At 37.6% G+C, this 25,941-nt stretch overlaps 2 protein-coding genes, 2 long non-coding RNA genes and 1 pseudogene across 5 annotated transcripts in view; 2 read left to right on the plus strand and 3 right to left on the minus strand.

Moving 5' to 3' along the window:
• Positions 1-25,941, minus strand: part of LOC126615033 (uncharacterized) — an 84,969-nt gene that overhangs the window by 23,029 nt on the left and 35,999 nt on the right. The window lies entirely within an intron of this gene.
• The window catches only part of LOC126615020 (copper-transporting ATPase HMA4-like), an 86,165-nt gene that overhangs the window by 22,559 nt on the left and 37,665 nt on the right, over positions 1-25,941 (plus strand). The window lies entirely within an intron of this gene.
• LOC126615036 (uncharacterized) lies at positions 588-2,346 on the minus strand. Its single transcript, XR_007620621.1, has 2 exons — positions 2,133-2,346; positions 588-1,364 (listed from the first exon to the last, which is right to left on the minus strand). It is a non-coding gene; the product is annotated as an uncharacterized LOC126615036 (long non-coding RNA).
• LOC126615019 (putative receptor-like protein kinase At3g47110) lies at positions 9,612-13,911 on the plus strand. Of its 2 annotated transcripts, XM_050282733.1 has the most exons (5): positions 9,612-10,255; positions 10,429-10,500; positions 10,789-11,148; positions 11,245-13,245; positions 13,342-13,911. In XM_050282733.1, exons 1-5 carry the CDS (start codon positions 9,661-9,663, stop codon positions 13,710-13,712), a joined length of 3,399 nt encoding a protein of 1,132 aa, XP_050138690.1. In that variant the 5' UTR covers positions 9,612-9,660; the 3' UTR covers positions 13,713-13,911. The 2 variants fall into 2 exon arrangements, with proteins under 2 accessions (XP_050138690.1, XP_050138691.1); XM_050282734.1 differs by lacking the exon at positions 10,789-11,148 and having other exon boundaries at positions 9,613-10,255.
• Positions 14,510-16,332, minus strand: LOC126615032 (inactive beta-amylase 4, chloroplastic-like; annotated as a pseudogene).

Consider the following 25,941-nt stretch of genomic DNA (forward strand, 5'->3'; position numbering starts at 1 on the left):
TGGGTTTCATTTTTGGCGAGAGGAGTGGCGGCCGCCTCTCCTTGCTCCTCTGTAGCTTTGCCACTGATAATAATTAGGTATCAAATTTGTCATCAAGGGGGTCAAACTTAAAGCCTCTTGCCTAAGAGTAGAGAGGAATGTCACTTGACCCTAGTTCTAGTGACTACCATGTTTATACTAATTTACAGGCCATTTGCTAACCATTTTATTTTCAGTTTTCATTTATTAAAATTGAAAATTATAAACTTCGTTGGTAACTACTTTCTTGAGTTTTCAAAATTTAGCCTTTATTTTCAGTTTTCATTTTTTTTTAGAAACTGAAAGTAGTTAGAAAACAAGTTTTCAGTTTTCAAAAAAAAAAAAGCCGAAAGAAAAAACTAAAAACGAAATGGTTATCAAACGGCTCCTTAATTACCAAGAAAATAAGAAATTTTATAAACTTTAAGTGAAGATCACAATTCTATGTTGTTTGTTTTGATTTAGTGTGAACTGAAGACTACAATTCCACATTTGGGCATCTCCAACTGTGCAGCACAAATTACCAATATTGTTAAATTTCAATGACGATGTTTCACCAAAAGTAAAGGTGAATGAAGATGACATCCTTGTTGGAAGTTACATCAGTCTCACTTACATCAATAGTATACAAAATTCATGTTGTGAATCAAGACGCCACCTTCTAGTCATGCCCTTAAATGTCACTTACATCAGTCTCACTGCAATCACCATTCCCCCTCACCTAGCTAAGCTATCAGCAAAAAATGAAGGCTTATTTTTAGCTGCACATACTTAAATTTGATTTTGATCACATTTTACCCATATTGCATATGATTTTGATCTCATTTTGCCTCTATAGTTGACAATAAGCAAAAAATGAATGATGTGTTTTATATGTAAAAATTCCCAATTGCAAGACTTCGTTCTCGTCACTTCGACGTAGAAGCCGGGCAAGTCTAAGTCGTGCACAAGTCTTGGTAAGACTAACTTGTTTCCCTTTTTATGTGAATGTAATGAGTTCAAGTTTTCTATCGAATTAAAACCAAAAGACGAAAACTACTACAATTAAGGAGAGCATATATGTATTATGTATGGAGAGAAGTCGTTTCCTATTGTCGAGAATGTTGTCGATGATACACTACTTGTGTTGTATCAATATGATGATTATGGCTAATTACTTAAGTATGTGCATTAGCAATAGCTCAAACCTATTTCAGCACAGATCAGTTTGCGCTTCTTGCTCTCAAAGCTCACATCACTAGTGACCCTCAAAACATCTTGACCGCCAACTGGTTGTCTGCCTCCAATTCCAACATTTGCAACTGGGTTGGCATTAGCTGTGGTGCTCACCACCACAAAGTCACGCCCTTAAATATTTAAATAAAAGAAAACAATTTTTAGTTTTATATAATTAAAAACTTGAAAAACAAAGAAAAAAAAAAGTAAATGAATAAATTGGGATTCAAGCTTCAAGCTTGTAGCTTTCTGGTTCAATGCTCGTGCTTGATTTGACTCAAATGGAAAAATATTATAACGGAAGCCTGACATTGATTTGAGACACTCAATTTCAATGACCATTTAATTATAGGCTATTTGATCTTCATTTCATTTTCATTTTTTTTCACTTTTTAATAAAATTGAAAAATTGTAAACTTCTTTGGTACTGCTTTCTTAAGTTTTCAATGTTTAGCCTTTATTTTTCAATTTGCTTTAAAAAAAAACATTAAAAGTAGTACAAAACAAATTTTCAGTTTAAAAAAAAAAGCATCGAAAAATAAAAACTAAAATAAAATAATTATCAAACGGGACTTTAGTTATCAAGAAAACAAGAAATTTTAAGATACTTTTTTTAATGCATTGTAGAGATCACAATTCAATGTTGTTTGTTTTGATCTAGTGTGAACTGAAGACTACAATTCCACATCTGGGAATTGAAGAGAAATAATGAGATTTATATGGGATTTCTAGTGACTAGCATGCATATACAATTCAAAATTTATATACATTAGCAACGGAAGCATGTTATTACATAATATCAAAGCTATAGTCATGCAAATCCCCTTCAAGAAGCATAGGTTCATATATGATGCATCTAAGAAAATATTGAACAACAAAGTGAAGGTTTAGTTTTATACCTCTTGATCTAGACTTGAGACCAAGGATGGACCACCTCCAAGCTCTTTGTTCTTGGAACTCCTTGAGTCTAGCCTCCCTCCTAGCTTCCTCCACCTTGAAAGATTTAGAGCTCCTTTCTCCTTTAGTCTCCAAAGTAGAAGACCTCTAAAGATCCACACCCACTAGTGTAGTGAGATGGATAATGGAATAACCAAAAGGAGGAGAGATGATTAGCTTTCCCTCCTCTTGGTGGCCGGCTACAAGTGTGTTGAGAGAGAGAGATTTGTTTTTCTCTTTTGGGAAAAAGAACACACAAAACCCTAATGAAACTTTTCATTAAACTTTCTTTATAAATGTCAAAGAAGTGAGTGAACAACTTGACTCTCTCTCTCTCTCTCTCTTTGGCCAGCCCCTTTGTGTTGTTTGGGCTTTGGGCTTTTATCAATTCAAGTCATCATATGCTTAAATAAAAGCCCAATGGGTTTGGGCTTAATGGGCCCATATGAACCCGAACTTTTCTTTAAGTCCAAAACAATCTTTCATCGCTTCTATGATTTTTTTAGACTTTCTAATTAATCATAACATTTAATTAATCCAATTTATTTATTCCATCATCCTTTAGTTGTCTCACCACAAGAGTGTTTCGGTGTACAATCATTTTAGGTTCTAATTAGCAAGGCAGTGAGGTGATTGGCACCAATCCAATTGATTTGTATTAATCCAATCACTTAGTGAATTAAAACTTACTTTCAATTCTCCTTCTTCTTTGATGACTACTTATTTAATCATCTATAAGAACTCACAAGCCATGAGTGACATCTAACCATATATCATGGCTACCCAAGCTAATGTAGAATTTGTTCGGAGAACCTATTCAGTTGGAATTACAAAGTAATTCGATCCTTCTCTAATACAATACTCACAATCACATTACTAGGGTATGGATATTTAATATCAAACCCCTAATGTGATTATATCAAGTTATATGATTCTATTGTGCCGTATAGGAACGCTTTCCATCATTACGCTTGATACTTCGGCCGAAGATTCTTGAATCATATGTTAGAGTATTCATCCTCTCATAACGAGGATTAGAGATCCCTTGTTGATCATTCACATGCCTCTGAGAATAAATCACTGACCCCAACAATGCATAGAACACATCCAAGATGAGATGTGGTCACGTCTCATTATCAAATGATCAGCAACGTATCCCCAAGACAACTATGATGTCTCAGGTCAAAGGATTACTTACATTATTCCAACCAGTAGAGTTACTTGCTTGACATGTGAGTAGACCTCCATGCAAGTACTCTTGTTTGATTGTGTTCAGTGAACTCATTCCCATAATGAGCACCTACATACTTGTCTTAGTGTCATTAAACGAATGACATGAGACTTTCCATCCTTCCCATTGGAAGGGGACATAGTATGTACTGGTCTATGTATTGTTAGTGTCCCTCCAACAATCCTATGACCAGGAACCTTTTTGGACATCATGGTTATGTGAAGAAGGTCTTTGCAATATAACATCATTAGATTACTTCTTCCATCGATCCATTGTCCATGGATTCACCTTTTAGGACGTATATCGTTTATTGAGATAGCCTTAATGAGTGACTTTGCCTTTTGATGTATTAGAGTTTTCCATACATATAGACATTGTCCTGAAAGGTTTCTTCCAAAGATTGACTTTCAGGGCATATCTCCAACAGGAATTTCCAGCTGTGCGTCACAAATTACCAATATCGTTAAATGTCAATGAAGATGTTTGGTCTTCGTGATGTTTCACCAAAAGTAAAGGTGAATAAAGATGACATCCTTAGCGTTGATTAATTGCTTACTTCCAAGTTGCAACTGGGTTGGTGTTACTTACGGTGCACGCCACCTTCTAGTCATGCCCTTGAATCTCACTTACATCGGTCTCACTGCAATCACCATTCTCCCTCACCTAGCTAAGCTATCAACAAAAAATGAAGGCTTAATTTTTGCTGCACCTACTTAAATTTGATTTTGATCTCATTTTACCCTTATTGCTTATAATTTTGATCTCATTTTGCCCTGTAGTAGAGCAATAAGCAAAAAATAAATGGTGTATTTTATATGTAAAAATTTCAAATTACAAGTCTTTGTTCAACTGGTCTAAGTCTTGTCACTTCGATGTAGAAGCCGGGCAAGTCTTGGTAAGACCAACTTGTTTTGCCTTTTTATGTGAACGCAATGAGTTCAAGTTTTCTATCGAATTAAAGCCAAAAGATGAAAAGTAGTACGATTAAGGAGAGCATATATGTACTATGTATGGAGAGAAGTCATTTACTACTGCCGAGAATGCTGTTGATGATACACTACTTGTGTTGTATCAATATGATGATTATGGCTAATTACTTAAGGGCGTGCATTACCAATAGCTCATACCAATTTCAGCACACATCAGTCTGCGCTTCTTACTCTCAAAGCTCACATCACTAGTGACCCTCAAAACATCTTGACCGCCAACTGGTAGTCTGCCTCCAATTCCAACATTTGCAACTGGGTTGGCGTTAGCTGTGGTGCTCGCCACCACAAAGTCACGGCCTTAAATATTTTAATAATAGAAAACAATTTTTAGTTTTATATACTTAAAAACTTTATAAAAAAAAAGAAACAAAAGAAGAAGTAAATGAATAAATTGGGAGTCAAGCTTCAACCTTGTAGCTTTCTGGTTAGTTGTTCGTTCTTGGTTTGGCTGAAATGGAAAAATATTATGACGGAAGCCTCACATTGATTTGAGATACTCAATTTTATTGACAACTTAATTACAAACTAATTGATATCCATTTCATTTTCATTTATCTTTTTTTTTTTCACTTTTTATTAAAATTAAAAAATTGTAAACCTCTTTGGTAACTGCTTTCTTGAGTTTTCAATGTTTAGCCTTTATTTTTCAATTTCCTTTAAAAAAAAACATTAAAAGTAGTACAAAACAAATTTTCAGTTTTCAAAAAAAAATGGCTTCGAAAAATAAAAACTAAAACGAGATAGTTATCAAACGTGTCCTTAATTATCAAGAAAATAAGAAATTTTAAGATACTTTTTTTAATGCATTGTAGAGATCACAATTCAATGTTGTTTGTTTTGATCTAGTGTGAACTGAAGACTACAATTCCACATTTGGGCATCTCCAGCTGTGCAGCACAAATTACCAATATTGTTAAATGTCAATGAAGATGTTTAGTCCTCATGATGTTTCACCTAAAGTAAAGGTGAATGAAGATGACATCCTTAGCGTTGATTGCTCACTTCCAAGTTGCAACTGGGTTGGTGTTACTTTCGATGTACGCCACCTTCTAGTCATGCCTTTGAATCTCACTTACATCGGTCTCACTTCCAAATTACAAGTCTTCGTTCAACTAGTCCTAAGTCTCGTCACTTCGACGTAGAGGCCGGGCAAGTCTAAGTCGTGCACAAGTCTTGGTAAGAACTTGTTTCCCTATTTATGTGAATATAGTGAGTTCAAGTTTTCTATCGAATTAAAAAGGACGAAAACTACTACAATTAAGGAGAGTGTATATATATATATACTGTGTATGGAGAGAAGTCGTTTCCTACTGTCAAGAATGTTGTCGAGGATACATTGCTTGTTTTATATCTATATGATGATTATGGCTAATTACTTTACTCCAGGTGCATTAGCAATAGCTCATACCAATTTCAGCACAGATCAGTCTGCGCTTCTTGCGCTCAAAGCTCACATCACTAGTGACCCTCAAAACATCTTGACCGCCAACTGGTAGTCTGCCTCCAATTCCAACATTTGCAACTGGGTTGGCGTTAGCTGTGGTGCTCGCCACCACAAAGTCACGGCCTTAAATATTTTAATAATAGAAAACAATTTTTAGTTTTCTATACTTAAAAACTTTATAAAAAAAAGAAACAAAAGAAGAAGTAAATGAATAAATTGGGAGTCAAGCTTCAACCTTGTAGCTTTCTGGTTAGTTGTTCGTTCTTGGTTTGGCTGAAATGGAAAAATATTATGACGGAAGCCTCACATTGATTTGAGATACTCAATTTCAGTGACAACTTAACTACAAACTAATTGATATCCATTTCATTTTCATTTATCTTTTTTTTTTCACTTTTTATTAAAATTGAAAAATTGTAAACCTCTTTGGTAACTGCTTTCTTGAGTTTTCAATGTTTAGCCTTTATTTTTCAATTTCCTTTTAAAAAAAAACATTAAAAGTAGTAGAAAACAAATTTTCAGTTTTCAAAAAAAATGGCTTCGAAAAATAAAAACTAAAACGAAATAGTTATCAAACGTGTCCTTAATTATCAAGAAAATTAGAAATTTTAAGATACTTTTTTTAATGCATTGTAGAGATCACAATTCAATGTTGTTTGTTTTGATCTAGTGTGAACTGAAGACTACAATTCCACATTTGGGCATCTCCAGCTGTGCAGCACAAATTACCAATATTGTTAAATGTCAATGAAGATGTTTAGTCCTCATGATGTTTCACCTAAAGTAAAGGTGAATGAAGATGACATCCTTAGCGTTGATTGCTCACTTCCAATTTGCTACTGGGTTGGTGTTACTTACGATGTACGCTGATGAGTATATTTTATATTATATATTTTACCCTAATCTTAGTATATTTTGGTTAATATATTAGAAGAATTTTGATGCTTTGAATTGTATTTTCAATATAGGACTTTCGACTTCCTCTGGAGCAAAACAGGATCAAATGGACGAATTTTGGAGTAATTCCAGTTGGAGGACGTTCGTGAGTCACTTAGCTTGATCGTATCAAAATTTGGGATTTTTCCACCAAGCGGTTATTTTCTGGCGAGGAAATAAAGAAGTAGTGCGCAGTGCTGGAAATTGACGTTTTTGGGCTTAAATGACGTTTTTGGAGCCCAAAATGACATCGGATGGGTTCGTGGCCTTCTGGAAAAGTGTTCAGAATATTTCAAACATTCAATCCAGCTATATTGGGCCAGTTTTGGAGCAGCTTATGGGCCAAAACGTGGCTGTTCAGATTTTAGACGAATTTTGCTATTTTTATTTAGGGTTTTTATTAATTTTAGTTTGCTAGGGTTTGTGGGGTGGCTTAGCAAATATATTGCTTGGCCGTCTACAGTTTTAGACTACGCTTTATTTTATGCAATATTGGAGACAGAGAGAAGTGCTAGGGTTTTGAAGATTTTCTACTTGAAGGTGTTTTCAATCCTTTTCTTAATAGATATTTCTATGATTTCAATTATGAATATGCGGAACTAATTTCTATTGCTAGGGCGAAGCCTTGAGCCTTAGCATGAATATGTGATTTTTATTTAATTGCTTATGATTGATTGCATGCATATTTTGAATTGTTAATCACCGGGATAAAAACTATCTAATTGTCTTAATGCCTGATCACCATTAGGATCTTTAGAAAAGTAATTTGATGCAATTTTGGTCGGAAGGTTCCCTGAAATTGACGCTGGCTTCTTGTGATTAATAATTGTAATTTCTCTTAGGATGAATATCACGTCTTAACGATTGCATGGTTTTTCAAAGGATTTTCATAAAGCATAATGAGTCTTTCATGTTTAGATTTGATCCGAACGTCCGGACGGGTTGCATGTTAGATATACGTTCTATGTTGGAGGTTCAAAGTAGAATATGAATTAGGAAAATCTAACCTTCAAAGTGGCATGTGTAGATCATAAGTAATTGGTAAAAATTCATAGGATTGCTAGGTGATGGTGGAACCCTAGTGCTTTCTTAATTTGATTTTCTCAAAACTGTTTTCTTCTCTCTACTCCTAATATTGCAGATTGTTTATTTTAATTCATTAAATTCGTTTTTATTTTAATTAGGTTATAAAATCAATCACTTCAATTTCTACTTTACAATAATTAAATGGAATCTGATTAGTTCGAATTATTTAATAATCCCTGTGGAGATGACCTTGCGAAATCCGTTTATACTACAATAACCTTGTAATTCTTGCAAGTAAAATAGGAGATTTAAGCCCGTTCACATAAGTAGTAAAAATCCCTATCATACGCCACCTTCTAGTCATGCCTTTGAATCTCACTTACATCGGTCTCACTTCCAAATTACAAGTCTTCGTTCAACTAGTCCTAAGTCTCGTCACTTCGACGTAGAGGCCGGGCAAGTCTAAGTCGTGCACAAGTCTTGGTAAGAACTTATTTCCCTATTTATGTGAATATAGTGAGTTCAAGTTTTCTATCGAATTAAAAAAGACGAAAACTACTACAATTAAGGAGAGTGTATATATATATATACTGTGTATGGAGAGAAGTCGTTTCCTACTGTCAAGAATGTTGTCGAGGATACATTGCTTGTTTTATATCTATATGATGATTATGGCTAATTACTTTACTCCAGGTGCATTAGCAATAGCTCATACCAATTTCAGCACAGATCAGTCTGCGCTTCTTGCGCTCAAAGCTCACATCACTAGTGACCCTCAAAACATCTTGACCGCCAACTGGTAGTCTGCCTCCAATTCCAACATTTGCAACTGGGTTGGCGTTAGCTGTGGTGCTCGCCACCACAAAGTCACGGCCTTAAATATTTTAATAATAGAAAACAATTTTTAGTTTTATATACTTAAAAACTTTATAAAAAAAAGAAACAAAAGAAGAAGTAAATGAATAAATTGGGAGTCAAGCTTCAACCTTGTAGCTTTCTGGTTAGTTGTTCATTCTTGGTTTGGCTGAAATGGAAAAATATTATGACGGAAGCCTCACATTGATTTGAGATACTCAATTTCAGTGACAACTTAATTACAAACTAATTGATATCCATTTCATTTTCATTTATCTTTTTTTTTTGACTTTTTATTAAAATTGAAAAATTGTAAACCTCTTTGGTAACTGCTTTCTTGAGTTTTCCATGTTTAGCCTTTATTTTTCAATTTCCTTTTAAAAAAAACATTAAAAGTAGTACAAAACAAATTTTTCAGTTTTCAAAAAAAATGGCTTCGAAAAATAAAAACTAAAACGAAATAGTTATCAAACGTGTCCTTAATTATCAAGAAAATAAGAAATTTTAAGATACTTTTTTTAATGCATTGTAGAGATCACAATTCAATGTTGTTTGTTTTGATCTAGTGTGAACTGAAGACTACAATTCCACATTTGGGCATCTCCAGCTGTGCAGCACAAATTACCAATATTGTTAAATGTCAATGAAGATGTTTAGTCCTCATGATGTTTCACCTAAAGTAAAGGTGAATGAAGATGACATCCTTAGCGTTGATTGCTCACTTCCAATTTGCTACTGGGTTGGTGTTACTTACGATGTACGCCACCTTCTAGTCATGCCTTTGAATCTCACTTACATCGGTCTCACTTCCAAATTACAAGTCTTCGTTCAACTAGTCCAAGTCTCGTCACTTCAACGTAGAGGCCGGGCAAGTCTAAGTCGTGCACAAGTCTTGGTAAGAACTTGTTTCCCTATTTATGTGAATGTAGTGAGTTCAAGTTTTCTATCGAATTAAAACCAAAAGACGAAAACTACTACAATTAAGGAGAGTGTATATATATATACTGTGTATGGAGAGAAGTCGTTTCCTACTGTCAAGAATGTTGTCGAGGATACATTGCTTGTTTTATATCTATATGATGATTATGGCTAATTACTTTACTCCAGGTGCATTAGCAATAGCTCATACCAATTTCAGCACAGATAAGTCTGCGCTTCTTGCGCTCAAAGCTCACATCACTAGTGACCCTCAAAACATCTTGACCGCCAACTGGTCCTCTCCCTCCAGTTCCGATATTTGCAACTGGGTTGGCGTTACTTGTGGTGCTCACCACCACAGAGTCACGGCCTTAAATCTCTCGTTCATGGGTCTTGCCGGGGTTATTCCTCCGCATCTAGGCAACCTCTCATTTCTCGTTGAGTTGGGCCTTAAGAATAATAGTTTTCATGGTCCCCTGCCCCAAGAATTGTCTCGTTTGCGCCGGTTGAAGAAGATTAACTTTGGAAACAACAACTTTATGGGAACCATTCCTTCGTGGTTTGGGTCCTTCGCTAAACTTGAATCCTTCAAGTTGTACGGTAATGGCTTCTCTGGTTTCATACCCGCTGCTATCTTCAACTTATCTGCACTCGAAGGAATTAATCTGAACAGGAATCAACTATCAGGTACGTACGTAGCACCACTACGAACCACCTAGGCATATAAATTAGTGTTGCTTGCTTCATTACATTTAACATCTTTGTTACATTTTAACATCTATATTATAAAATGTATAACAATCATCTCGTTTGTTTTTTTTCCCTTCTTTTTTGTCGGCATGCTTGCACATATTTAACAGGTAGCATACCCAGAGAAATCGGCAACTTAACAATGGTGAAGGGCATATACCTTGACGACAACAAGTTCGAAGGTATACTGTATGACTTAGGTTTTGTTTTTTATATATACATATATAAGCCCCTTCTTAGCTGGGATCTTGTTCAACTTCATCAAAAAATGAGATGAGAGGGCTATCGTAGGATCGTATATTTACTGTGTAAGACCCTCGTATTCTAGAGCAAAAAAGAGATCCTATATAGTGAGTACATGGTCCTTAGAATGTATCCCACTTTTGCTACGGTACAACGAGATTCCCACTAAGAAGCTGCTCCTATATATGTTTACATGATTTTAACAATATACACGGATTGATTTATAGAACTTCCAAACGAGATAGGCAGTTTAGGTCAGCTGGAGGAGTTGTTTGTGCAGGACAATGCCCTAAAAGGCTCTGCTTTTTTGCCTGTCCTCAACATATCTTCTTTGATTGCTTTCTCTCTATTCGGGAACAACATGAGTGGCAGTCTTCCGAACAATATATGTGACCATCTTTGGAGTGTTCAACTAATTAATTTGGGCCAAAACCAGTTAGACGGTCCTATTCCTTCCAAACTGTGGCAATGCAAAGAGCTTCGTGAAATTACATTACAGTCTAACAATTTCCGTGGAAGCATACCCAAAAGTCTTGGCAATTTGACTTACTTGAGCAAGATATTTTTTTTCAACAATGATTTAGAAGGTAATAATTTTGGGGGCGTTTTACAATCATTTCGGTTTTAGTTTTTAGTTAAACCGAAGTTACAAAGTTAATGCAAGCGTGCTAAAATTGTGACAGGTACAATACCGGATGAGATTGGTGATCTTCCACAGTTAGAGAATTTGGCACTGGGGATTAATAATCTCAATGGCGTCATCCCATTCAAACTCTTCAATAAAACCACGATAAGAGAAATATCGCTTTTTTTTAATCAGCTATCAGGTGGCCTCCCAGCAAACATAGGTCTTAACGTTCCAAACCTAGAATACCTTGGTGTAGCCAGAAATAACCTGGTGGCCGGACTACTCCCTAACCTCTCCAATGCTTCCAAGCTCAGGGATTTAGAAATGAGCCAAAACTCACTTACCGGGTTTCTTCCTAGCACACTCTGCTCCTTGAAAAACCTCGAGTATCTATCCTTGTCCTCGAACAATTTGACGATTGATGCTTCTACTCCACAAGCTGAAAGCACTCTATCCTGCTTGTTTAATCTTAGAAAATTGAAAGGATTATACTTGCTAGATAATCCATTAAACACCACAATTCCAGCTTCTCGCGGGAATCTATCTACGTCACTCCAAGATATTTATTTAAGCTTTTCCAACATTAGGGGTAACATTCCCGTTGATATTGGCAACTTGAGCAGCTTGATAGCATTAAGCTTGGAACACAGTAAGTTGACTGGAGTAATTCCAACTTCAATACAAGGGCTACAAAATCTCCAAGCTTTGTATTTGAATGACAACGAACTGCAAGGACATATCCCGTATGAACTCTGTCAACTAAACAACCTAGACGAGTTACGTTTGGGTGGTAATCGGCTCTCTGGTTCTATTCCTTCCTGCTTGGGTACTTTGTCAATAGCTCTAAGAAGTCTATCGCTAGGGTCCAATTTGTTAACTTCTAAAATACCGTCTTCCATGTGGGAACTCAACCATATATTGCACCTAAACTTGTCATCCAATTCTCTAGTTGGACCACTCTCAGAAGACATCGGAAACTTGAGAGATGTGGTGGATATGGATTTATCAAACAACTATTTCTCTGGAAACATTCCCGGTAGCATTGGTGGTCTTCAAAATATGATTAATTTTTCGTTGGCAAACAATTATTTACAAGGCCCTATTCCCAGTTCATTTAAAACCTTGCTAAGCCTAGAATTCTTGGATTTGTCCAAAAACAATCTATCTGGAGAGATCCCAAAGTCATTGGAAGCACTCTTGTATCTCAAGCATCTGAATTTGTCTTTTAACAAACTCCAAGGAGAAGTTCCAACCGGCGGGCCTTTCAAAAACTTCTCTGCTGATTCATTTGTATCAAACGGTGCACTCTGTGGTGCTTCCCGACTCCATGTTCCCCTATGCAAAAATAGAACAAAAGTTAAGCCAAATTGGAGGAAAGCTAAATATATCATCTCAGGGGTCATACCAGTAATATTCCTAGCGGCCGCTGTATTGATTCTGATACTATGCAAGAAAAGGAATGTCAAAGTTGTTAGAGAAACTGCCTCACTACATCAAGTTCTTTGGAGAAGAGTTTCGCGCCTAGAACTGGTAAGGGCAACAAATGGATTTCATGAGAGTAACTTACTAGGCATGGGGGGTTTTGGCTCAGTATACAGAGGAACACTTTCAGACGGGATAGATATCGCTGTCAAGGTTTTCAATTTACAGCTAGAAGGGGCATTCAAGAGTTTTGATAAGGAATGTGAAATGCTAAACAATATCCGTCACCGGAATCTTATTAAAATCATAAGTTGCTGCGATGAACTTGATTTCAAAGCCCTGATACTTCAATTGATGCCTAATGGAAGCCTCGAAAAGTGGTTGTATTCTCCAAACCACTCCATGAATATCCTACAGAGGTTAGACATAATGAAAGATGTTGCATTGGCACTAGAATATCTTCATCATGGTTGCTCGATACCTATCATTCATTGTGATGTGAAACCAAGCAATATACTACTAGATGAAGATATGGTTGCACATGTTGCTGATTTTGGCATTGCAAGACTCATCGGCGGTGGAGATTCAATGACAGAAACCATGACCCTGGCCACAGTTGGATATATGGCTCCAGGTGATGTATTTTCTTAATTTTGTATATGTTGGCCTTATTAGGAGTTATAATTTTCTTTTTATCATGTATAACTAAATTCACATACAAATTTTGCAGAGTATGGAATGGAAGGAAGCGTTTCGACTAGAGGGGATGTGTATAGTTTTGGTATTGTACTCATGGAGACATTCACAAAAAGGAAGCCAACAGACGAGATGTTTGTTGGGGAAATGGATTTAAAGCAATGGGTTGCAGATTCATTATTTCCAGATGCTGCAATAGGTGAAGTTGTGGATGCCGATATACTTGGGGTGGAGGAAGATGGTGATTTCGTGAGCAGAAGGGATTGCTTATTATCCGTTATGAGATTAGCTTTAGCTTGCTCTGCAGCATTGTCGGGAGAGAGGATTAACATGAAAGATGCCGCAATCACACTCACCAAAATCATGACCAAGTATTTGAAGGACCGTGGAGGAATGAACTCTTAGTTCTTTTTGTTCTCTATATTTTCAAATCCATTTCCTTATTGTTGTTTTCAATCTGCAATGACTACATTATCTTCTCATAGTATATGAGAATATGACGATATTCCTAAAATTGAAATGTCGTACCTGGATTTGTCAATGCAATGAGACCAGTAGTACCAAAATTGCAATTCCAATTATTCTTCCCATATTTGGTAGTAAAGCATTCAGTTTCTACAGCCAACCAAATCCATTTCAAAAAAATTACACTTCCAGCTCAAGAACACCTGTCATGGGAACATAAGGTTATTTCAGTCAAAATATCAGGAAGTTACAAACTTCTACACATGCCCTTGACAAAAAATTATAATCCATAATTGTCCTTATTTTACTAACCAGTACATCCTATGATGATTTTTTTCTTTTCTCTCTCTAGAAAGACAAGCATCAATGCATTTTCATTCTTAATCAAACTGCATTAACTTAGTGCAGTTTCTTAAAAATCCATTCCCTTGTCATGACTTCATACTAAATAATTAAAACATATCTACTTTTTAATCATGTTGCGTAAGAGTAGTGAAGACTTAAGTAGCAAACAGTCTGCAAGTACAACCCCTAGAAGCAAATAGAGTTAGTTATAAAAAAGGGAACTTTAACGAAAAGCACCTGGTACTGTTCACTTTAACGAAAAACCACATTTTTACACTAAAAAGTCAATCCTGGTACTGTTCACTTTACCCTTTATTTTGTCCTTATCATTAAAACTCAAAGTTTTCAAACCCTTTTCATTAGTTTTCCTTTATAAAAAAAGTTCCAGTAAAGATTGAAAATATATATTGCAGGCCCATATTGTTTACATGCACCTACACAGAAATGTTGCATGGCTAAAGAAACACAACTTCAATTCAGCGTTTGCATTTTACTCTAAGTGGTAGTTCGAGGATGAAATGTGCATGAACAGAACAAGAAAAGCAATTATGTCATGCAAGTTACACAAGGCTTTAGATATGCAGAAATTTTTCGTGGGAAATAATTAAGCAAGCTGCTTTCATCAGTTTCATACGAGGCAAAAACACCGATAATCAGAAACAAAACTTTCCTCTCCTTCTCCATAGAAAGGAACTTGAGATGCGAGACTATTGTAACAGCCAGCCTTTTGTGGTTCCTTCTCTTCCCACTGAGGTTTTCCTTCCTTGCGTGCAGCCAACTTAAGGTCACCCATCCTTAAAGGAACAAGGTTGTAAATAGTAAAAATTCAATAGCAACCAAATTTCCGTAAGAGGAATGAGAGATTTTTAACATACATGTACTTGTCATAGCACTAGAATTCACCGATTCCAGGAAACTTCCATCTACCATCACCAAAAGGATGTGCAGGATATCTGTGTCACCAATGTAACAATGTTGCATAAGAAATCACTGGACTGGGTTCATACTTGTAGTTCTAGTGTAACTGTAACATACTTAAGTTCACCAGAAGGACCAAGACCAACACTAATTTATTCTATTACAGTTCCGATTAAGAATTCAAATTTCTTAGCAAAACTTGACATGAAATCTTCATAACAATGGAGGGCAGTCCGTCCGCAAAAGAGAGGAACATGGTCAACTCCCAGTGTAAGATAATCATCATTGGAAAATCCATTTTGGTCCCAATAATATATGTATATGCTTATTCTGATCACCAATCTGGGAGGAAAAAAAGAAGAGGTCAACTTCTTTATCTAGATTCAAGATTCAAACTGATAGGTGTGTAATGAAGGCCAAACTATAGTTTTTCTTTCACATCCCTTTGCATTGATAAACTTTTTAAGCACATCAAACCTAAAATCAAGTATTCTAATGGGGAACACAGTACCATAGCACGTTGTAGAGCACGATACTGAAGAAACATTGATATTATCTCTAGCATCCAAATGGGTTATGATTCTTAAAGTATGAACACGTAAATTAAGTGTTGCAATACAGCCATGTTCATTGTACCAGACTTATAACTTCAAATGGGAGTTCAAAATATCAAAGAAGACATACCTCTATGATCCAAAGTAGAAGAAGAGTTAACGTTTGAGTGAAAAGACAAGGCAACATGCAACTTCAAACCTAACCTGAGTCAGAAACCAGTTTGAAAAGCTCTTCATATAGAGACCAATCATATGCAAGAGGAGAGAAACGCTCCACAATTCCCCACCAAACCTCAACTGCAATTCCGTGGACACATGCCAACTTGAGTGCTTTTAGAGCTACAGTTAAGGCCTTGATTCTGAAACAACAGTAAATTGAGCAACATATAAGGAGTTTCTGTCTCACTTGAAAGGAAACTAAATTAAAAAAATAAATTTAGAAACATTTTGAAACGTACATTTACATAACTTCAATTGGGAAGAGATCAAAATAGTTAACTGCAACCTTGTAGCTAATCATACTCCATCGTTAAAAGAGTATAACAATTAAATTAAGAATGAAAATGCATCATAGCCTCATCAACAGAAAGTCATAATAAAACTTACTTGCTAATCCTTGGACGCCCCGTACCATCAATGCAGAAGGCATTAACAGGCATCATCACATATATGGGAATTCTCTTATCTCTGGAAGATGGATAAGATGGCAATATCGAGGACCTCGAATTCTCTCGTGCATCCATACTACAAGCAACGAATCATCTAATTATCACACAGACACATTTATACCATCCCATTGAACATTCGAAGGCAATAAACTAGCACAGAAACTTCTCGTCAAATAGATTAAATGTTCGCATCTAAATTTTATTGTTTGGAATTTATCAGCAACCCAACTGAACGTAGTCAAGTATTCACTTCGGTAAATTCTACAACAACAACAACAACAACAACAAAGCCTTTTCCCACTAAGTGGGGTCGGCTATATGAATCCTAGAACGCCATTGCGCTCGGTTTTGTGTCATGTCCTCAGTTAGATCTAAGTACTCTAAGTCTTTTCCTAGGGTCTCTTCCAAAGTTTTCCTAGGCCTTCCTCTACCCCTTCGGCCCTGAACCTCTATCCCGTAGTCACATCTTCGAACCGGAGCGTCAGTAGGCCTTCTGTGCACATGTCCAAACCCATTTTGTGTACGTGTTGATGCTTCACCGCCCAACATTCTGTGCCATACAGCATCGCCGGCCTTATTGCCGTCCTATAAAATTTTCCCTTGAGCTTCAGTGGCCTACGACGGTCACACAACACGCCGGATGCACTCTTCCACTTCATCCATCCAGCTTGTATTCTATGGTTGAGATCTCCATCTAATTCTCCGTTCTTTTGCAAGATAGATCCTAGGTAGCGAAAACGGTCACTCTTTGGTATTACCTGATCTCCGATTCTCGCCTCTAACTCATTTTGGCCTCCATTTTCACTGAACTTGCACTCCATATATTCTGTCTTTGATCGGCTTAGGCGAAGACCTTTAGATTCCAAAACTTCTCTCCAAAGGTTAAGCTTCGCATTTACCCCTCCTGAGTTTCATCTATCAACACTATATCATTTGCGAAAAGCATACACCAAGGAATATCATCTTGAATATGTCCTGTTAACTCATCCATTACCAACGCAAAAAGGTAAGGACTGAAGGATTGTTGATGCATAAAATCAGTGAGGACTTTGGTACAACAGAAAGTATTAAGTTTGTGAGCTTCGCTAGATTGCTCTGGTCATTAGTATGGATAAGTATGTAAATGGATAGAGACAGGAAACCAAACATAAGATGTACGTGGTTCACCCAGATTGGCTACGTCCACGGAGTAGAGAAGTTCTCATTAATTGTGAAGGGTTTACACAAGTACATAGGTTCAAGCTCTCCTTTAGTGAGTACAAGTGAATGATTTAGTACAAATGACATTAGGAAATATTGTGGGAGAATGATCTCGTAATCACGAAACTTCTAAGTACCAAAGTGTGGTATCGTCTTCGCTTGCCTTATCTGTCTCATAGGTAGATGTGGCATCTTCTCTGGAAGTACTCTTCCTTCATCCAGGGGTGGTATCTTTAACTGGTGGAGATACACAAGGTAATGTATCAATTTCACTTGAAGCTTACTTGTAGTTTCAGGCTTGGTCAAGCGCGATACAAACCATGTAGTAGGAGTTCTCCAAGTCGCCGAGCTAGGGGATCTGCTGAAAGAGGTGACAAACAAGGTAAGCAATCAGAGCTCCAAGCAATCAGTCCCAGATCAGAAGTTTGATTTCGAGTTCTGGCTGATTGTTCTTATTCTCCCTATCTTGCAGTCAGCATGAAAGATAAAGAGAAGAAAAGGAGAATATATGATATGAGATACTTTTGCTTTTGAAGAAGTAACTTTCCACAGGCTTATTCTTGAACTGGGCTGAAGGGTTTTCTGGTTTCCTCCAAAATATAAGGCCAACTGAAGAATTTGAGGGTCAAAACAAGTCTATCAAATCTAGAGTACGTTCGACCCTGCTGATATGGGATACTTTTTCTGTTGACAAAGTAGTGGATGTATCAGCACGTGTTCTGTTACGCTTGTCTCCACATGCTTCCTTGTATCCTTCTCACTTTCCCTATCGGTTCCTCAGGCAGATGTGGTATCTTCTCTGGAAGCATAAGATGTTGAAGATGAGTACTCGAGAGCAATGCCAGGTAAGTAATCAGGTAAGGGGTTCCAGGCAGTCAGTTTCTGACTAGAAGCTTGATTCCAAATGCTGACTGATTGCTCTCTTTCTCCTTGTCTTGCAGGTAAGAACAAGGCCAAAGGAAAAGACAGGGAAAAAGCATGATATGGGATACTCTTGCTTTTAACCCTGATGATATGAGATATTCTTGCTCTGGTGTAGCTTGTTTGCAGAGGTATTATCGGGGGGAAAGAAAGCTGAGTATTTCGAGAGGCTTCGTTGGGAGTGCCCTCTCAGATATGAGGAAGGGTTGAGCATTTTTGCAGGTCTGCCTGTCCGTTGAGGATGAAGGTCGACATATATAGGAGTTTCCCTAACAACAAGTAGTAATGATATTCCTTTACCCTGCTTGGTCATAGCACGGTAGTGGGAGCTGCCAACTTCACGTGTGTCAGAGCACTTTGAAAAAGTGGTCTGTGGTATCTGGAAAGCTGATGTTGCGTGTGAAGATTACAGACAAGCTTTAGCCAAAGAGATCTGTCTCTTGAAGTTGAGAAAGCGGTGCCTCTTCGGTTTTCGAACAAGCAATCCTGTCGGGGATCTGGCTCTCGAGATTCAGAGAACGGTGCCTCTTCAATTTTTGAGAGAGCAATCCTGCTGGGAGTCTGGCTCTCAAGATTCGGAGAGCGATGTCTCTTCGATTTTTGAGAAAGTAATCATGTTGGGAGTCTGGCTCTCGAGATTCGGAGGACGGTACCTCTTCGATTTTAGAGCAAGAAATCTTGTTGGTAGTGTTTTCTCGAATGTGAGTAAAGGTTGGGCATGTTTGCTAGTCTACCTTGCCACGGAGAACAGAGGTTGACACACAGGGACTTTCCAATTATCCAGCAGTGATGCTGTTCCTTTACCCTTGTGGGTAATAATATGATAGCTAGACCTTCAAAATTTATGTGTCTAAACTTTGTTAGTGCTGTTTCTTTGATATTCTTTTACCCTTCTTGGTCATAACGATGTAGTGGGAGCTGCAAGCTTCACGTGTCTAAACTTTGTCAGAGATCTTTGGCAAAGTTATCTGTGGTACCCATGAGTTGATGGTGCGTGTGAAAAGTGGATGCTTGAACAATAAGATTCACGTGCTTTCTACTTCACCAGAAATCTTCAACAGAATGCCCGTAATTTCAGCAAACTTGAGTGTGCATGTGACAGGTGCTGACAAGGCTGAAAAAAGCAGGTGCCTCTTCGATTTCTGAGATCGGCCCTCGTGGTCTCTGAGCAGCCCAACTTTTGAGAAAGCAAGCGCCTCTTCGATTTCTGAGATCGGCTTTCGTGGCCTTTGAGCAGCCCAACTTTTGAGAAAGCAAACGCCTTTTTGATTTCTGAGATCGGCTCTGGTGGTCTTTAAGCAGCCCAGCTTTTGAGAAATCAAACACCTCTTCGATTTCTGAAGCTCCGTCAAGTGCACATTTTTATAGAGGTTGGCATTAAGTTCCAAAGCACACTTGAATCTTCACCAGTAGAAGCTCTCTTCTTGCACTTCTAAGATCTTGATTTGTCCGACCTCTTCTCTCTTCAACACCTTTGAAAATGTCTGGCCCCTCCGACCGTCGTTTTGACTTGAACCTTGTTGAAGAGGTAGCCACGCCTTCTCTAGACAACATATGGCGCCCATCATTCTTATCCCCTACTGGTCCTCTTACCTTTGGGGATTCCGTGATGAAGAATGATATGACCACTGCGGTGGTGGTCAGGAACCTTCTCACTCCCAAAGATAACAGACTACTTTCCAAACGGTCTGATGAGTTGGCTGTTAAGGATTCTCTGGCTCTGAGTGTTCAGTGTGCAGGTTTTGTGTCTAATATGGCCCAACGCTTATTTGGTCGAACCCGCCAAGTTGAATCATTAGCGGCTGAAGTGATGAGTCTCAAACAGGAGATTAGAGGGCTCAAACATGAGAATAAACAGTTGCACCGGCTCGCACATAACTATGCTACAAACATGAAGAGGAAGCTTGACCAGATGAAGGAATCTGATGGTCAGGTTTTACTTGATCATCAGCGGTTTGTGGGTTTGTTCCAAATGCATTTATTGCCTTCGTCTTCTGGGGCTGTACAACATAATGAAGCTCCAAATGATCAACCTCCGATGCCTCCTCCTTCTAGGGTTTTGTCCAGTACTGAGGCTCCGAATGATCCCTCTCCGGTGCCTTCTCTTTCTGGGGCTCTACCGACCGCTGAGACTTCTCCTAAGCAACCTTTGTGAAGGCTCCCTCTTGTTTGTTTATTTTGACTCATGTATATGTACATATTTGTAACTTATCAGAGATATCAATAAATAAGCTTTACTTCATTTCCAACATATTGTGTTAAATACACCAAAGGCTTCTTCACTGACTGGGGTCGGCTATATGAATCTTAGAACGCCATTGTGCTCGTTCCCGTGTCATGTCCTCCGTTAGATCCAAATACTCTAAGTCTTTTCTTAGAGTCTCTTCCAAAGTTTTCCTAGGTCTTCCTCTACCCCTTCGGCCCTGAACCTCTGTCCCGTAATCGCATCTTCTAACCGGAGCGTCAGTAGGCCTTCTTTGCACATGTCCAAACCACCGTAAACGATTTTCTCTCAACTTTCTTACAATTTTGGCTACTCCTACTTTACCTCGGATATCCTCATTCCTAATCTTATTCTGTCTCGTGTGCCTACATATCTAACAAAGCATCCTCATCTCTGCTACACCCATTTTGTGTACGTGTTGATGCTTCACCGCCCAACATTCTGTGCCATACAGCATCGCCGGCCTTATTGCCGTCCTATAAAATTTTCCCTTGAGCTTCAGTGGCATATGGTGGTCACACAACACGCCGGATGCACTCTTCCTCTTCATCCATCCAGCTTGTATTCTATGGTTGAGATCTCCATCTAATTCTCCGTTCTTTTGCAAGATAGATCCTAAGTAGCGAAAACGATCATTCTTTGGTATTTGCTGATCTCCGATCCTCACCCCTAACTCATTTTGGCCTCCATTTGCACTGAACTTGCACTTCATATATTCTGTCTTTGATCGACTTAGGCGAAGACCTTTAGATTCCAACACTTCTCTCCAAAGGTTAAGCTTCGCATTTACCCCTTCTTGAGTTTCATCTATCAACACTATATCGTCTGCGAAAAGCATACACCAAGGAATATCATCTTGAATATGTCCTGTTAACTCTTCCATTACCAACGCAAAAAGGTAAGGACTTAAGGATGAGCCTTAATGTAATCCTACAGTTATGGGGAAGCTTTCGGTTTGTCCTTCATGAGTTCTTACGGCAGTCTTTGCTCCTTCATACATATCCTTTATAGCTTGGATATATGCTACTCGTACTCCTTTCTTCTCTAAAATCCTCCAAAGAATGTCTCTTAGGACCCTATCATACACTTTTTCCAAATCTATAAAGACTATGTGTAAATCCTTTTTCCCATCTCTATATCTTTCCATCAATCTTCGTAAGAGATAGATTGCCTCCATGGTTGAGCACCCTGGCATGAACCTGAATTGGTTGTCCGAAACCCGTGTCTCTTGCCTCAATCTATGATCAATGACTCTCTCCTAGAGCTTCATTGTATGACTCATTAGCTTAATACCCCTATAGTTCATAAAATTTTGTAAGTCGCCCTTATTCTTGTAGATAGGCACCAAAGTGCTCTTTTGCCACTCATTTGGCATCTTCTTCGTCTTCAAAATCCTATTGTAAAGGTCAGTGAGCCATGCTATACCTGTCTCTCCCAAGACTTTCCACACTTCGATCGGTATATCGTCTGGGCCCACTGCTTTTCTATGCTTCATCTTCTTCAAAGCTATAACCACTTCTTCCTTCCTGATTCGACGATAAAATGAGTAGTTTCTACACTCTTCTGAGTTACTCAACTCCCCTAAAGAAGTAATCCTTTCATGTCCTTCATTGAAAAGATTATGAAAATAACCTCTCCATCTGTCTTTGACCGTGTTCTCTGTAGCAAGAACCTTTCCATCCTCATCCTTGATGCACCTCACTTGATTTAGGTCCCTTGTCTTCTTTTCCCTTGCTCTAGCTAGTTTATAGATATCCAACTCTCATTCTTTGGTATCTAGTCGCTTATACATATCGTCATAAGCCGCTAACTTAGCTTCTCTCACAGCTTTCTTCGCCTCTTGCTTCGCTCTTCTATACCTTTCACCATTTTCATCGGTCCTGTCCTTGTATAAGGCTTTACAACATTCCTTCTTAGCCTTCACCTTTGTTTGTACCTCTTCATTCCACCACCAAGATTCCTTTTGGTGTGGAGCAAAGCCCTTGGACTCTCCTAATACCTCTTTTGCTACTTTTCGGATATAACTAGCCATGGAATCCCACCTTTGGCTAGCTTCCCCCTCTCTATCCCACCCACACTGGGTGATTACTTTCTCTTTGAAAATGGCTTGTTTTTCTCCTTTTAAATTCCACCATCTAGTCCTTGGGCACTTCCAAGTCTTGTTCTTTTTTCTCACTCTTTTGATATGTACATCCATCACCAACAAGCGATGTTGATTAGCCAAGCTCTCTCCCGGTATAACTTTGCAATCCTTACAAGTTATACGATCCCCTTTCCTCATTAGAAGAAAATCTATTTGTGTTTTTGACGACCCACTCTTGTAGGTGATCACATGTTCTTCTCTCTTCTTAAAGAAGGTGTTGGCTAAGAAGAGATCATATACCAGTGCAAAATCCAAGATAGCTTCCCCATCCTCGTTTCTCTCCCCAAAACCATGGCCACCATGAAAACCTCCATAGTTGTCTGTCTCCCTGCCTACGTGTCCATTTAAATCTCCTCCTATAAATAACTTCTTCGTCTGGGCAATTCCTTGCACCAAGTCTCCAAGGTCTTCCCAAAATTTCTCCTTTGAACTCGTATCTAACCCTACTTGAGGTGCGTACGCACTAATCACATTGATGAGTTCTTGTCCTATTACAATCTTGATTGCCATGATTCTATCTCCTACCCTCTTGACATCTACAACATCTTGTGTCAAGGTCTTGTCCACGATGATGCCAACACCGTTTCTCATTTTATTTGTGCCCGAATACCAAAGTTTAAACCCTGAGTTTTCTAGATCCTTTGCCTTAAGACCAACCCACTTAGTTTCTTGTAGGCACATAATATTTATCATTCTCCTCACCAAAACTTCCACTACTTCCATAGATTTTCCCGTTAAGGTTCCTATATTCCACGTTCCTAAACGTATTCTACTCTCTTGAACTCTACCCTTCTGTCCTAGCTTCTTCACCCTTCCCCGTCCAATAGGATCAAAGTACTTCTTTTGTGTGTCATGTGCAAAGTTGATAGGAGCATATGCTCCCAAACAACTTTGAGTGGAGTCGTTCGAAAAGAAGTTTTTATGGCCCCCTTGCTCATTTAACACTGCATCCGGGTGCCGATGGAGATACAGCGACCCTTGCTCACTTATCACTGTGCTCGAGCCACACAGCGCGCCACTTACGGGTGACGCCCTAGCTTTAGCGCGATTTCGTTCTGGATTCATTTTCATAAGGATTCGACGTAACCGTGGAGTGCCGGCTGTCGACTACCTGACTTCCTTCCCCTCCTCCTTTACCCGGGCTTGGGACTGGCAATGTAAGATAAACTTACACAGGCGGAGTTACTTCGGTAAATTCTACAGAAGCTCCAAAATTTTATAAATTTTCCTACGTTTTCTCGAGAACCAAACAGACCGTGCAACACAAAAGAAAACGGAAAAAAATCGTAATTGTGTGAGATAAACCTGAGAATACTGTTTCCGGCTAGCGATGGACTACAGCGAGTAAAGAGGCCTTTTTTAAAGACAGGAAGGGTCGAAACGTTTCGAAGGAGGTTTCAGCGATCGGGCTTGTCGTCGAAATTGACTTCTCTGAATCAGAAGAAGCTCCTCATCACTGTTGTTCATTTACGGACGACTGCCATTGTCTTCCATTGCCATCGATCATGGAGAATCTCTCAGCGATAGAGAGAGCAAATCCCAGTGTGTGTAATTTGCATTTGCAACAAAAATCTACCGACTGACTCTTTGTGTTGTGGTATTTTTGGGTCGGTTTAGTTTTGTGCTCGTCAATATACCCGGCAGTTTTTGATGTGGAAAGGTGACACGATACAAAAACGATACAAAAATAATAGGTTTTAGATCAACACGATAACTTATCGGATCATTATCGGATGACCCGTTAATAACGGGTTCTTAATGGTTATACACGCGGGTAATACGTGGATAACCATTTCGACCCGTTAAGAAAAAATTTATTTTGATAATTTTAAAGTTTAATTACTAAAAGATTTATTATAAAATACAATAGCAATATTAATATATACAATATATTCTATATTAAATATATAGTTTTGTATTATTATTCTATATAAGTTTTAAAAAAAAAATTTAGTCCTTATTTATTTTTATTATGAGATTTCCTTATTATCATTACTAGGATAAATTTTACTTAACATGTTGTTGTCCAAAATTAAAATAAACTAATATAGTATTTGTATAGGTAAGAACTAAGAAGACATACATACAAGTATGAAAAATATGAAAGAATATATAAACACTCGTGATTCATCATTATTCCTCTACGAGTAGATAATGGTTACACTTACATTATCGTTTAGATTTTTAAAATCCTCCAAACATTCATGAATAATGTTTTTTATTTGAGGGAAAAATTAATAAAATTAATAGTAATTATTGTAGAAGTGTAAAAAATGTAAAAAAAAAATATACAATCACTCATAATGACAAACTTTACAACTTTCATGAAGGGGTCAGCTTCGAAATCCAACACTATAATTCATAAACTTTAAATTTATATTTAACCGTCGATTGCCATATACGCTTTATTCTTCTTACTGAATTTCATTTTTAAATTTTTTTTTTTTAAACATGATCATATGGTGGAGGTAAGAAGATGAATGGTTTAGATCTTTGATATCACGTTTCGATATTTACGGTTAACTGAAATATGAGTCGATGTTATATAGTTTATAGAAACTTTATAAACATCAAGCAATATTTTCACTAACCATAAAACTCTGAAATAATATCAACGATCCAAACCGTTCATCTTCCTGCATCATCTAATAGATCAAGTTTTCAAAAAAGAAAATCTAAAAAAAATAAAATTTGATGAGAACAATGAAGCGTAAATGTAAACAACATTCAACGGTTAAATTTTGATCTATGATTTATATGATTATAGTGGCGAATTTCGAAGTTAAGCTCTTCATGAAAGTTGTAAAGCTTGTCATTATGAGCGTTTATATATATTTTTTTCTATGTTTTTTTTACACTTCTACATTAATTAAAAAACTATTAAAGACTTTAGGTAAGTGAAAATATACTTAAAAGAAAAATGTGTTTTATGTTTTGGACGTGACAATATGGTATGTATATACTTATTTAGTATTATGTTTTTCATTTGATTATTTATTGGTTTAAAATATATTTTCCTTAACGGGTAACGGGTAACGGGTCGGGTCGGGTTATATTATCTGTTAATATTATCGGGTCGTTTTCGGGTCGGGTCATTTTACCCATTTATTTTAACGGGTGTTACACGACACGATCCGTTAAGATATTGGGTATGACACGAAAACGACACGAATACAAAAAACACAACACGAATGCC

The sequence above is a fragment of the Malus sylvestris genome, chromosome 3, assembly GCF_916048215.2.
Source record: "Malus sylvestris chromosome 3, drMalSylv7.2, whole genome shotgun sequence".
Taxonomy (NCBI): domain Eukaryota; kingdom Viridiplantae; phylum Streptophyta; class Magnoliopsida; order Rosales; family Rosaceae; genus Malus; species Malus sylvestris.